The sequence below is a fragment of the Ursus arctos genome, unplaced genomic scaffold (genome assembly GCF_023065955.2).
Source record: "Ursus arctos isolate Adak ecotype North America unplaced genomic scaffold, UrsArc2.0 scaffold_23, whole genome shotgun sequence".
NCBI lineage: Eukaryota > Metazoa > Chordata > Mammalia > Carnivora > Ursidae > Ursus > Ursus arctos.
The window spans coordinates 16,333,944-16,349,049 of record NW_026622908.1 but is presented as its reverse complement, the minus strand read 5'-3'; the positions used below and the strand labels follow the sequence as shown (position 1 = coordinate 16,349,049).

Here is a 15,106-nt window from a genome sequence, read left to right as displayed (position 1 = left end):
ATCAAGTAATTGTTTTCTTCTAAAAGATAATTTGCTTTAAAATTGAGCTAAAATACACATAAGAAAAAAACTTACATTTTAACCACTTTTTAGTATACATCTCAATGGCAGGAATTAAATACATTCATAACGTTATGCAACCATCACCACATCCATCTACATAACTTATTTCATCTTGTTAAACTGAAACTCTATACCAAGTGAACAATAACTCTCTGTCCCCCTACTCCCCCCAGCCCTTGGCCACCACTATTCTACTTTTAGTCTCTATCATTTTGACTACACTAAATACCTCATGTAAGCAGAATCATACAGTATATGTCTTTTTATGACTGGCTTATTTCACTTAGCAAAATGTGTTCAAGACTCATCCATGCTGTAGCAGACAACAGAATTTTCTCCCTTTTTAAGGCTGAACAATACTCCCTTGTATATATGTGCCACATTTTGTTTATCTATCATCCAATGAACACTTGAGTTAATTCCATGTTTTAGCTATTGTGAATAATGCTGTTATAAGAGTGTACAAATATGGCTTAGAGACCCTTCCTTTAATTCTCTTGAGTATATACTCACAAATGGAGTTGCTGAATCATATATGTCTATTTTTAATTTTTTGAGGAACCACCGTCTTGTTTTTTTTTTTTTAAAGATTTTATTTATTTATTCGACAGAGATAGAGACAGCCAGCGAGAGAGGGAACACAAGCAGGGGGAGTGGGAGAGGAAGAAGCAGGCTCATAGCAGAGGAGCCTGATGTGGGGCTCGATCCCATAACGCCAGGATCACGCCCTGAGCCGAAGGCAGATGCTTAACCGCTGTGCCACCCAGGCGCCCCCACCGTCTTGTTTTCCACAGCAGCTCTACCATTTTCCATTCCCGCCAAAGGCACACAAGATTCCAATTTTTCTACATCCTGACCAACACTTGTTTTCTGGGTTTTTTTGATAGTAGCCATCCTAATGGGTATGAAGTTGTGCCTCACTGTGGTTTTGATTTGCATTACCATAATGATTAGTAATATCAAGCATCTTTTCATTCATATATCTTCTTTAGAGAAATGTCTATTTAAGATCACTTTGAATTGGGTTGTTTTTTTATTGCTGAGTTTTAGAAGTTCTCTATATATTCTGGATATTAAACCCTTATCAGATATATGATTTGCAAACACTTTCTCCCATTCTGTGAGTTGCCTTCTTACTCTGTGGATAGTGTTTTTTGATGCACAATTTATTCTTTTAATTTTCATAAAGTACAATTTGTCTTTTTTCTTTTGCTACCTGTGCCTTTGGTGTTATATCCAAGAAATCACTGCCAAATCCAATGTCATAAAGCTTTTGTCCTATGTTTTCTTCTAAGAGTTCTCTAGTTGTAGGTGTTATATTTAGGTCTTTGGTCCACTTTGAGTTAATTTCTATATACGGTGTTAGGTAAGGGTCTTACTTCATTCTTTTGCATGTGGATATCCAGTTTTCCCCACACCATTTGTTGAAAAACTGTCCTTTCCCTGTTGAATGGTCTTGGTATTCTTGTCAAAAATCATTTGACCATATATGCAGAGGTTTATTTCTGGGCTTCATGGTCTATTCCACTTGTTTATATGCCTGACTTTATGCTACTACCACAGTTTTGATTACTATAGCTTTGTAGTGATTTTGAAATAACAAAGTGTGAGTCCTCCAGGTTTGGCTTTTTAAAAATTATTTTGACCCTTCAGGGTCCCTTGAGATTCCATATAAATTTTAGGGTGTGTTTTTCTATTTCTTCAAAATTCATCAATGGGATTTTGATATGGAATGCACTGAATTTGTAGATTGCTATGAGTAGTATTGACATCAACAATATTAAGTGTTCCGATCCATAAATACAGCATGTGTTTCATTTTTTTATGTCTTCTTTAATTTCTTTCAGCAATGTTTTATAGTTTTCATTGTACAAGTCTTTCACCTCCTTGGTGAAGTTAATTTCCTAAGCATTTTATTATTTTTGATGTTATTGTAAATGTAACTGTTTTTTGTAATTTCCTTTCCAGATGGTTGATTGATTGTGTATAGTGATTTTTGAGTGTCAACTTTTTATCCTGCTACTTTACTGAATTCATTTATTTGTTCTAAAACGTTGGATTTTTCAGGGGTTTTCTGTTTGTTTTTTTGTGAAATCCATAGGGTTTTCTACATATAAGATCACATCACCTGCAAACAGAGATAATTTTACTTCCTCTTTCTAATTTGGATGACTTTTCTTTCTTTTTCTTGACTAATTGCTCTAGTTAGAGCTTCCAGTACTATGTTGAATAGAAGGGTGAAAGCAGACTTCCTTACCTTCTTCCCGATCTTAGAGGAAACACTTTTAGGACTTTAATTAAGTTGAGATAGCTTCCTTCTATTCCTAGTTTGCTGAATGTTTTATCATGAAAGGGTGTTAAATTTTGTCAGATGCTTTTTCTGCATCAATTGAAATCATCATGTATTTTTTCTTTTTATTCTGTTGATATTACAGATTACAATGATTAATTTTTGTATGTTAAACCATCCTTGCCTTCCTGGAATAAATCCCACTTGGTCATCACACATAGTCCTTTTAATATGATGCTGAATTCTGTTTGCTAGTATTTTGTTGAGGATTTTTGTGTCAATGTTTATAAGGGATATTGGCCTATAGTTTTCTTGTAGTGTCCTTGGTATCAAGATAATTCTGGCCTCATAGAATGAGTTAGGAAGCATTCCTGCCCCTTCAATTTTTTTAGGATAAGTGTGAGAAGAGCTGAAATTAATTATTCTTCAAATGTTTGGTAGAAATCACCAGTGAAGGCTTCAGGTCAAGGGCTTTTCTTCATCAGATTTTCTTATTACTGATTTAATCTCCTTACTAGTTATAGGTATACTCAGATTTGATAGGTTTTGTGTTTCTAGGAATTTGTCTAGTTCACCTGGGTTATCCAAATTGTTGACATAAAATTGTTCATAGTACTCCTATATAATCCTATTTCTGCAGAATTGGTAGTAATATCCCCATTTCAATCTTGTAATTTAGGCCATCTCTCTGTTCTATTAGTCTGTCTAGCTAGGATTGTCAATTTTGTTGATCTCTTCAATTTGGCTTCATTAATTTCTCTATTGTTTTTCTGTTCCATCATTTATCTCTGCTCTAATCTTTACTTTTACTTTTTCCTTTCAATTCTGTCAGGTGTTGCTTCTATATTTTGATGGCCTGACACTAGGTGCATAAATATTTATAATTGTTATGTCTTCTTGCTGTATCAAACCTTTAATTAATATATTTATTAACATATAATGTCCCTTATAATATAATTAAAATTCTCTTACTACCTCAATTAATTAAAAATTAAGCTGAGATTCCAGGAAGACTGTTTTAAAAAAAAAACTATTACATTTTATAATTTACCCGTGTGAATCCAAATTATGAAAAAAAAAGAGAAACACTGATGTTGATTTCAAAGTTTTGCACTCAACAAAATGTCTCTGTTCCATAACTGACTTTGTAAAAAGTAAATTATATATACAAATTTATACTATGCAATGCTGTTTTTATCTGTTTCACATGTGGAATGGATTGTTTATTAGACAGAGAAAAATGAACTCTGCTGTTAAAAAATTTATGAAAAGCAGTAACCTATGGCTACACCATGGTACTTTCTAGAGGAGAGAAACATAAAACACAGGACTTAACTAGGGAACATCAAATGAGTTAAGGGAAAACTTTACAGACTATGCCAACTTTCAGAATTGTAAGGTAAAATTTTTGCCATTGTATAATTAATTCATAGATATCTCATGGCATGATGAGAGTAATACCTGGCATTATTCACACCAGCTGGATAGCACCAATTATTCATATTTCTCCCTAACACTACATTCAGTGACATTAGGTTGGTAGCTTGAAATGGGCCATAACAGGAATGTGTATATCATGAAAATTTGCAAAAGAAAATAAATCAAGGTTTTTGTTTTTTTAAATCTACACCCAACCCTAACAAAGAATATCAAACTTCAGAAGGTATTTTGATACAAAGGTTACTTTTATTACCTGCCTTTTTTTTTTTTTTTTTTTGCCAGAAAATTGCTCCCCTGGGGGGGGGGGTTAGGAAACACATCTACCTTACCTACCTGATTTTTTAAGACAGAATCTTTTTTTTTTTTTCAAATAAACAATGGTAAAATGCAATGTAAAATGAAAGTTTACTTCAAAGAAACCTCTATTTTGAAAAAATAAGGGAGAGGAAACACTATATCTTGACACAGTCCATTCTATCTGAAATTTTAATAGTTCTTCCTTAAAAAAAAAAAAAAAAAAAAAGGCATCTCCCTGCAGGAGCTATAGCATTGATCCTGTCTCTTAGAAAAGTTTTGAACTTTTTCAATAATTTGAGGTCAAACGAAATAAACTGTTTCTGTGGCCAATCAGCCTTCAATATTTAAAGAGACAAAACATACAGTCTCAGGATTTTCTCGTTGATGTTTACTATACATTAAAGATTATAAAGATTTTCAAGTAAAATATTGCTCCTGATCTTAAGAAAAATCCATTATACAGAGCATAATTAATTTCTTTATAAAGAAAATTATCATTTCTGGTACCATGACAACTTCAGCAAATCTAGTAATTATGCAATTAATATTAAAAATTAGAATATCAAAATAGAGAAGATAATTATTTTGAATATGTATAAAACCAACCTTACAACCTTAATCAGATATTTATCATAATTGATTTTGCATTAGTTTAGATACCAGCTCATCTTCTCAGTTCTCCTATCTGTTCCTTCACCAGGTTTCTCCAACTACTTCATCAGACCGGGCCTGCCACACTGAGGCTGGAATCATATAAAAGTCTTGAGCCCAAGAAGTGATCTCAGTACCCAAGGGACATTCATTTTATTTGTGCCTCACATCTGTCTGTCCTCCAGTTAATTTTGACTTTTAATCATTCCTTAAAAATCATTACAAACCCACCATGTTGTAGGCCTTGTGCTAGACACTGGAAATGCAATGGAAAAAAAAAAAAATGTCCATGATTTCATGGAGAACAGTCCATTAGGAGAAATGTCCACTGAACAAATAATCTCATAAAATTTATAATTATAAATTATTATTAATGCTATGAAAGAAAAGTATGTGACCCCCATTAATGTGTAAGAGGGAAACCTGCCCCCTCTGGAGGCTCAGAAAAAACTTCCCTGAGAGAGTGAAATTTAACTCAAGACCTGAAGGATGGTGATGAGGAGAGTTCCAAAGTGCAAAGGAAACAGCACTTTTTCAATTCCAGACATGTTGATTTCAACTTTCCTGAACTTTTATTTCCACCTTTGCTGTCTCTCAGCATTTTTCTCCTGAATTTTATTGTATCTAGTGATCAATTCTGACCCTTCCTATCCCTGTAATAATAACAACAACTAATGTTTATTGAGTTCATACTACTTGTAAGATATCATTCTAAGCAATTTATGTGTGTGAACTCATCTTATCCTCACAGTGACCAGAAAGTAGGTCACTTTACAGACGAAGAATCTGAGGCACAGTCACCATAAGTTACTTGCCCAAAATTACACAGCAATAGGTAATAGTCCTTGAATGTCCATCATCTCCCTCATAACCTATCACTCTTACAGAAACCCCAAGGCATCAAACTAACCTGTCAAAGAATACCAAGTCTCCTATATTCTTCAAACTGCTACCATCTTCAACTAGGCAGGGTCATACTTTTTCTCTGGTTTTCAAGAAATAATGAATGAAAAATTGACCAAGGTGGCCTACACTAAAACATCTCCAGGGACAAAAATTTTTTTTTAGAATAAGTAATATTCTTACAAACGGTTATTCACCCAGATTATGAAATAATGAGAACTAGGCTAGGAGAAAGAGTTATAATTTATTCAATTCCTTCTGTACCTCCCAAGGGAAAGGAAGATAAGAAAAATTTTTATTTTCTTTTAATCCAAATTTGTAAATATTTCACATGTATTTGCAAAACTAAATTAATATACAGTAAATTGGTTATGATGTAGAAGAAATTCCCAAAATTATTTTCTTTTGGTAAGCAACTTTTAAATGATAAAAAAAGAGAAATAACTATTAAATGACCAAGGCCTCACTGAAAACTACATTTAGATATTTTTTAAAATTCTTGTTATGATCAAAAGTTTCATTTGTAAATTCACCATTGAAGGTGATATGAAAAACAGTAATTAAGTGGGTGATTGATACAAGTGAGTGTATGACTCATAGTTTGCAAAGGAAAATAATTTTGGGGAAAAGGCTCAGGAAGAAAAGAAGCAAATAATGGATTCTGGAAGAAATCAAGACCTTTCCTGTCCAAGAACTGTCACCAGTTTTTATTACTTGAAGATTAAGGGAATAGTGAATAAAGCTGTCTGCCAGACAGCAGAAAAGGTAAGAAAAAACATTGTCTCTAAATGTACCTCACACGAAAGTTTTCAGAAATAACATCCATAAAATTAAACTTTCTATAAAAAGTTACTAGAAAACCCAACTCAAATCAGAACAATGGAAATGTCAAAATAAACCAATATTACATTTGTCAGGAACTTGAACAAAATGAAACGTCAGGATAGGTCAAGTTGTAGAATCGTTTAATTTTACTCCACTTGGTTTTAGAACAAAGGCAGATCCAACACTGATTTATAGGAGATTTTGTAGGGTTTGGTTTGTTTTTGTTTGGCTCTTTCTCTACTTCAAGGTTAGTGCAAACCAAATATTTAGTTTCTGCTACTAGGATTCAGCAAATTTATACAACGAGATTTAGTTTCTGGTTCCAGAGGTCAAATTCAAGCCACTGAATTCAGTTCTACTTTTTTACTAATTTAATTGCCCCTCGCCTCTCATATATATCTCAATTACATCATATATCTTTATATGTACTTTTTTTTTTAGGCTCACATTTAGGTATGGGTATTAATTGCTATCCATGCATTATAAATCTTTCCAGAAAATAAAGAGAATTTCATTTTGATTAAGTCATATTTAACAAGAAGTTTTACTCAATTTAGTATTTTATTTACATTTTCGTGTGTATTTTAGAGTCCCTGCTACAAGACAGCACTGAGCTAGATGTTTTATACACATAATCTAATTTAAGAACACTGGGCTTACCTTGTTATACATATACTGCCTACAGATAAGGCAAATGAGTATTTTTGTGATGAAGCAACCTAAGTCATATCACAGATGGCTTTCATATGAGCAACATCCAGCCATTCTAGCATACTTTATGTATATAGCTTAGAACTTAGTTCATGAAAACCATCTCATCCAACTTAAAGAAGTCTCAAAAAAAAAATTAAAAGCTGTGTGTGTGTGTGTGTATGCACACACGTGTGTTAGATGACTGATTCGAACCTAGGCCTCCAATTATAAAATCTTTGCTCTTAACCCCTAAGCCACTATATCCTAGAAAAGAAGCCAGGTGTGACTTTCAGAATGAGAATGCTAATTTAGGTAATTTAGGTAATAATAGTACTTCTAAAATAAGAAACCATATCTCTGAAGTCAGTACACTAAGTACCAGCATTAAGTTATAAAAACACATTTGACAAAAATTTACTATGATAAGGATTTTTTTTTCCTTTTGTAAATGTGCTTAATTTCCAGAAAGTTTCTAGCTTCGTCTTTTTAGATATTATATCACCTAACATATTTGTAATCTCTTTATAGAGTTTAAAGCATTTTTGTATCTAAAACTTTATATAATCCTGCCAGCAACACTATAAATAAGGCAAGTATGATGGTTAATTGAATGTGTCAACTTGGCTGGGCCATAGTGCCCAGCTATTTCGTCAAAACATCATTATAGATGTCTCTGTGAAGTTTTTTTTTTTTTTAGATGAGATTAAAATTTGAATTAATATACTGAGCAGATTACCCTCCATAATGTGGGTGGCCCCATCCAATTAGTGAAAAGCCTTAATAGAACAAAGACTGACCTCCTTGGGACAAGAAAGAACTCTGCCAGAATATTGCTTTTGGCCTCAAACTGAGCTCTTACCTGGGTCTCCAGCCTGCCAGCCTACTGTGCACATTTTGAATTTACCAACTTTCTCTGAGATTCAATTCCTCGAAATCAATCACTCAATCTCTGCTCCTTCCCATACGTGTGTATGTGTACATACATATGTATAGATACATACACATACACACACACACGCGCGTGTGCACACACATAGCCTGTTGGTTCTGTTTCTCTGGAGAACTCTGAATCTGATATCAAGGTAGTTGAAAAGTCTAACAAAACAAGGAACAGAATTCAGATCCTTACTTTTATCTCTAGTCATTCTTGAAAAGATACCAAAATTATCAAGAATCTATGCTAGAACTTAGTTTTCATACCCAAATCACTCAGCCATGTCATGTTCTTTTTCTTTTAAAACTATTATTTGACCCATGGAACATTACATCAAAAACAGGATATACTGTATGGTGACTAACATAACATAATAAAAAATTATTATAAATAAATAAACTATTATTTGACAAAACTAATCAACTCTGGAAAACACTATGGCAGATCCTCAAAAGGCAAAGCATAGTTACCATATGATGCAACAATTCCACTCCTAGGTAGGTATACACCCAAGAGAAGTGAAAACATATGTCCACACAAAAACTTGTACACGAATGTTCATAACAGCATTATTCACAGTAGCCAAAAAGTAGAAATACAAATGCCATCAACTTGTGAATGGATAAAAAGGATGTGGCATATCCATAAATGCAATGGTTCAGGGAAAAAAGAAATGAAGTACAGACACAGGCTACAACTTGTATGCATCTTGAAAACATGCTAAATAATACAAAGCGAATCCAAAGGTCACATATAATATGTATCCATCTATATGAAATGTCCAGATTAGGCAACTCCATACAGACACAAAAAAGATTAGTAGTTGTCAGGGGCAAGGGGAAGGGGGCCAATGCAGAGTGAATACTAATGGATATAGGATTCCCTACTGGAGTGATGAAATGCTCCTGAATTAAATAGTGATGACTGTACAACCTTGTGAATATACTAAAAACCACTGAATTGTACACTTTAAAATTGTAAATATTAAGAAAAGTGAATATCTCAATTTTAAAAGTGTTAAAAAATATAACACTAATCAACTTACCTGGCCTTTTTGTGGTGCCAAACAACGAACAACTTCATCCACCATTACCGGAATATGTAATTTAGTCATAGCTTCGAAATCTCTATCTTGAGATCTGTGTATCTCCTGAGTTTCAGTTTGATCTGTTTGCTCCTGGGATTCATATTCATTATGTCTTTGTGCTGTATCATGTATTTTTTTTGGCCAGACACCTAAATTAAATATGCCAGATTCCAACCAGCATGAAAGAAATTCTTTATAGACTCTACAAAAATATGGGTATCGAAGCATTCTGTAGGTCAACAAATCTAGAAGAAAAATTAAAAATATCATGATTGTTGGATTTTTAAAATATATAATTTTATATAACTTTTTAGTATGGCCTGATAAGCTCTAAGACCATTAATGTTTTAATGATTATGGATGTAAAAATTGATTATTAAGTCATCATTTTTCTGAAATGTATTTTTCTAACTTTAAAGAATGGATTCAGTGCATTAGAACTATTTATTTGAAAAAGCTATCTGGAAGGGGGTTGGGGATGGGGTAAGAAGGTGATGGGCACTAAGGAAGGCATGTGATGTAATGAGCCCTGGGTGTTATACACAACTAATCAATGAACCCTACCTCTGAAACTAATAATACACTATATGATAATTAACTGAATTTAAATTTTAAAAAAAGCTGTCTGGATGATTGAAGGGATTACGAATATTATCCAATTTCAGGTTCAGGTGGTCTTTTATTTTAAGCTCTTCTATTTGTTTTTCTCATAATGTTAAAGCTTCATCTTCAGTTTAACTTTGTTTGAAAAGTTGTCCCTGGAAAAAGATACGCATGTTCATCCAAAACGAAATGAAGGTAAAAATCAGTTTGTGAAAATCTTGCAGACTTGTTACGAATATTCTCTGACGAGATTATCTCCCCAAGGCCTCTATCAGTGAAGCACCTTCCAATTTAAATTATAATTTTATAAACACACAGCTGAGCATACTTTGGCATGCTTTGTGTGTCCCCTGCCCCCCCCAAAACAAGCAAATAAATAATTAATATACTCCTTAACTTTCTCACACTTGTTCCTTTTGATTCTGCAATCTGTAACTCTCAAATGCAGAGGAAAAAGCATTTATGAAATATATTAACAGAAAACCTTTTGGAAACACTATGCTTTTTATATATTAGGTTGTAAGCAACGTTTTTAATACTACTACAGTAAATACCAAGTTAACACTCTTCTTTCTTCCTTATAGATTACTGTTAGTTATTTAAGAATAAGACCCACATCTTTATATCTACAAAAGCAGATGCACACTTGGTGCTTCATAAGTGTTTTCTGAAGAAAAAAAAAATGAATGGATGGATGAGTAAACTCTAGATTCTACAGAATTAATATTCTCATCAAAACTTACTTTAGGAAATTTCACCTGCCTGACTGACTATACCAAAGGCCACATTCTCAAAATGCCTCAAGAAACATAAATATCTTCCCCACCAAAAAAAGGAACATAAATATCCTGCTTAAATATGCCTTCCCTTCCTTTTGCAATAGAAATGAAAAATAATGTTGAAAAGTCGATCACATGTAATGACTAGAAAAGAAATACATTTATATTATGTAAATATAATACCAACAAAATGTTTTCTTAAGGAAATCCCAACTTTACCTAAGACATAATCCACAGAACTATGTGGCAAATGTGACAAAGGAAAACTACAGGAAAAAAAAAAAAAGAAGACTGGAAATAAGTGTTTTAAGTAGTATTTTGGATGTTCACTGGTGACAAACTAGCCAAATTATTAATTATGCCTCATGTTTTTCAGAAAGCTTATATAAAGTAAACCCAATTACCCTCTAACCTAGTGTTTCTAACATTTTTCAAAATAAAACCTAACATTGCTGGGCACTTACTAAATACTACTTAACTCATTCAATCCTTACCACAACTCTTAGAGGTAGGTAGTATTATTATTTCTATTTCACAGGTGAGGAAAACAGAGAAATAATTTGCCAAATGGTCATATACCTAGAAAGGCATAAGGCTAGAACTGTAACTCCAGCATTCAGAGCCTGAAAGCTTATCTTAGCCTCTATGCTACAAACATAGACCACTGGCTCTATTTATTGCACCCACGTAATTGAATGGTATTTTAATTACATTGACTATATATTTGTACTATCTCATGAATTACATTCTTTTCCTGTAAAGAGCCAGTATCCTATTGCTCAGTCCTACTCCACTTGGAAAGACAGTATAACAGAGGACATGTATTGTATAAGCCTAAATAGTGGAATCTGGAATATTTACGCAATCTGCACTGTATGTCCAGATAGAAATATGTGAATCAATTCCAATATAGGAATCAAAACCACACAGAATAAAGCAAGTAGAACAAATGGGGGGGGGGGCTTCTTTTGCTAGCATTTAACTCTTTTCTTGTGCATTCAATTTCTATGTATGTACTCAACTGTGCTCCAGGTACAAAGCCTAAAGAGTTTATTATGCACGTATTGACTACTAACGTGGGTCGACATGGAGAAAGGATTTCAATAATTTTCCTCTTTGGCTGTTTCTTGAATACCTCCCTGAGAATGGAAAGGGGCAAGCTCTAAATTAGGGAGTTCCATGTCTTTAGGCAGCCCACTCTCCTACCAGATAACCCAGAGCACTCCTGCAGTCAGCTCCGCAACCAAGCACCCTAAATGATTTAAGATAGTTTAAGTTTCCTCTGGTCACAGGAAGGAGAGTCTGGAAACCTGACCGCTAGAGCCAACTCTGTGGTTTCCCCCACGTAAATCGTTTAACTTTGCCAGCAAAGTTCAGTTTAAGCTGTTCAATCGAGAGAATTGGCCAGGTTACCCTTTTAATTGTGGGAACACGAAGGTGAGTGAATGATATTTTTGAAAGCTACTTCCTCAACGGTGCTACCAATTACAACATCATTGCGCTCAGCCTTCCCTCCGCAGAAAACCATTTGAAAATTTAATTCCTAAGGCCAAAAACCCAGCCTGGAGGCTGGGAGCCGAAAGCACAGAAAGTGAAAGAGCTTCTAAAGTTAAGGAAGAATGCATCCTTTTGCCTAAGAATTATACTCGGAAGAGGGAAAACTGTTTACAAACTTCCGAACTCAGGATGAATAAGTGTTGAGGAGAGGAAGCGGGAGCAGGGGCGTTTTCTTTGTCCTGGGCGAATCCGGCGACCTCAGGAAGTTCCCCCCAAAGCCAAGGAGTGGGCTCAAAAAAGCTCCCGGGACTCGGCCACTTTCTCCTCACCTGAGGCAGGAAGAAATCTCAGTTGGCTTCTAACTCGGGCCAACGACGACCACTGTGGTGCCAGAGAACACGAATTTGCCGCACGTCTAGGTCCTAACCTTGGGGGAAACTTGCAAGGACGGACAGATAGGGCCCACGTCCCCCCCAGCAACAGAAAACCGTCTGCCTTTCGTTCCGCTGTTTCCAGGACCCAGCTGACAATGGGGTTTTCAAATAGTGTTCCTGGAGGGGGCAGGAATAAGAACCTACCACTGCCAGGTTTAAATTTACTTTTACTTTTTTTTTTTTTAAATGTTTGAGGCAAGTTTAAATCTAACTTTCCATTTATCCTTATCTCCATTCTATTTGGTTTATTACGAACCTGTGTTAAATTTCTGTGTTCTATTATAACAGCATTAGTTATACTCCAACTTCTAACAAAAGGTGGGAATTTGTCTCCCTTAGCACCACATGTTTTTAAGGTTTTGGTTCTTTTTCCTTCATTTCGTTCCAAAATACACCAGTTTCTTATACTTTCTGCTATACTCCTTAATGTTTTGCCAAACTAAACAGAAGCCAGCTGGCACAGTGATGGCATTGATTGTAACATTAAAGTTTCTTTATACAATTCTTTAAGAATATGAACCTCATCATCTGAATGAGTTAAAGGGCAAGTGTAAGACAGAATTTAAAGTTAAATGTAAAATAAGCACTTAGATTAGGTGTGGAAACACCTGTTAGCAAGCCTTACAATGTGGGTGTCAAAAAAAGATACGTAAAACGCTTCTTATTCACCAATAATCCACGCAATTTTACAAGAAATTGGTTTTAAAAAATGCCTATCTTCAGAATAGATTAAGAAAGCATCTTAATATCACTTAATTTTGAAAGTATTTCTGAGACAAAGTCCTCAATTCTGAATTTCCTGGTTTGTGCAGTTACTAATAAATACTTTAGAGATTTTCTGAAAACTTCAGTTTTTTTCTTCAGTAAAATAAATTGTGCTTACATCTCATGGACTGCTTTGAGAATTAAATAGCATATATAAAATTAACAAAATGCCTGGGACATCAATGGTAAAGTACTATAAAGTGAGTGGATATTTGAAATAAAATAAAAAGGCTTCTCAATTTTATTACCAAACCCAGCACCACACAAATAACTATTGCATTAGCTAAGATATATGTAATATAGCCAGCAATTAGTATCTTTATTGATGCTCTATCCAGAGTTCAGAAACAATCATATAACATGCATCATATACAATACACACTGCTTCTGATCTTCTTCAGTAGGAAATAAATGTCCATATTGTGGAGGTTTTCATATATTATTTCACTTATAATACTTTGCAATGTGTTGTGCCATCCTATTTATTATGGTGATAAGCTCCATATAAGAATATAAACTCCAAGAGGGCAGGGATTTTTACTTACGCTATTATGTCCCTAAAGTCTACAATCAGTAATTGCTGAATGGATACAATAATGTTAATATAAAGAATAACAGTGGCATTCAGATCACACTATTAAAAACATCCTGACAAATAAAGATGGCTTAGCAAACGTATTTCCCATTTTTTCTGGTATTTTTCCTTATTAAAGCATACATTCTGAAATAATATCTACAATCTAAGACTTAAAAACCACTGCATCCAATAATGAACTTGGCCAATAAATTTAAATTAATTTATTTTGTAAAGTCATCGTTATTAAGAAATGTAAATACAACGAAACACCAAATAGTTTCACAGTGAGCAACAAAGGGAGTAGGCCTGGGAGTCCTGAGAAATGAAGACTGGGGCCTCAAACCAAAAGCCCTGGACTTTCAATTAATTGAGGCGAATTGACCCCAGTTCGATCCAGTGAAAGTGTCTAAAAGGAGCAGGTCCCTACACCTTCCAGAGCATGGGACCCGCGCCTTGGAGGCCTCAATAGTCGATGAAGAAAAGGAGAATATAAACAGTCAGAAACCATTAACCCACACCCAACAGGCTCCACCACTCCCGCAAGCAGACGGCACAAGCCAACCCCTGCCCGCTCCCGTCTCACTCACACCCTGAACCCTGGGACCCGGCCATGCGCCCGCAGGTCTGGAGGTGGCCTGATGATCCCAGGTGGCTACCTCCCACCTTCAGCTGCGGTCTAGCCCCGCCCACCTCGGCCAACGCCTCCGGAAACAGCCTTGGGCGTTGCCCTGGCGACGCGCAGCAAGGCCGCTTCCACTGAGCTGTGCGGCTGAGACTCCTGGCGCTAAGCGGCAGCGCGCCACGGCAACGTCCGACGTGATGGCGTCACGAAGACGGCAGCCAATGAAACAAGGTGCTGAAAAAGCTGGCTTGGGTTTGAATCTTGTGGCTGAGTTTGAATCGTGGAGAGGCGGACATCGTAGTGAAGTGTCGCGGTAATTTTTGCTGTACCTGAGGTGAGTGAGAGGCACGCGAGGAGAAACCTCTTGTCTCGAGACGCTTCTTTTGATGACCCATCTCGCTGGAAGCGGAAGGCTCCTGCGGCCGCCTGAGGAGTAGAAGACGGGATGGGCTTGTTGACAAACGCGGAAGGGTTAAGGCGGGGGGCGGGGGTGAGGGTAGTTGGGGTCCCTGAGGAGAAAGTGAAAGGAAGAAGGAACTCGAGAACCCGCTAGAGCATAGCTCTGCCTGATCAGAAGCCCTTGACTGCTCATCAGGAAGAGGAGAAATCTCCTTCCTTAAATTCTGAGGAAGTCGGAAGTTTTAAA

General features: G+C 35.5%; 2 protein-coding genes across 9 annotated transcripts in view; one reads left to right on the top strand and one right to left on the bottom strand.

The window, feature by feature from the left end:
* METTL15 (methyltransferase 15, mitochondrial 12S rRNA N4-cytidine) overlaps positions 1–14,635 on the bottom strand; it is a 179,732-nt gene extending 165,097 nt beyond the window's left edge. For 2 of the 7 annotated variants that reach the window (XM_048213946.2, XM_026512202.4), the window contains exons 1-2: positions 14,529–14,634; positions 9,142–9,428 (exon numbers count right to left, since the gene is read on the bottom strand). In XM_048213946.2, the coding sequence (XP_048069903.1) occupies positions 9,142–9,411 (270 nt within the window). In that variant the 5' untranslated portion in view covers positions 9,412–9,428; positions 14,529–14,634. Of the gene's footprint in view, positions 1–9,141; positions 9,429–12,391 lie in introns of all 7 variants that reach the window. The other 5 variants (XM_057317054.1, XM_057317053.1, XM_048213943.2 and 2 more) reach the window with 5 other exon arrangements.
* Positions 14,635–15,106, top strand: part of KIF18A (kinesin family member 18A) — a 79,725-nt gene continuing 79,253 nt past the window's right edge. Inside the window, exon 1 of one of the 2 annotated variants that reach the window (XM_048213938.2) lies at positions 14,635–14,794. The gene's annotated coding sequence lies outside the window, so the exon portion shown is untranslated. The remainder of the gene's footprint in view (positions 14,795–15,106) is intronic. The other variant, XM_026512196.4, reaches the window with a different exon arrangement.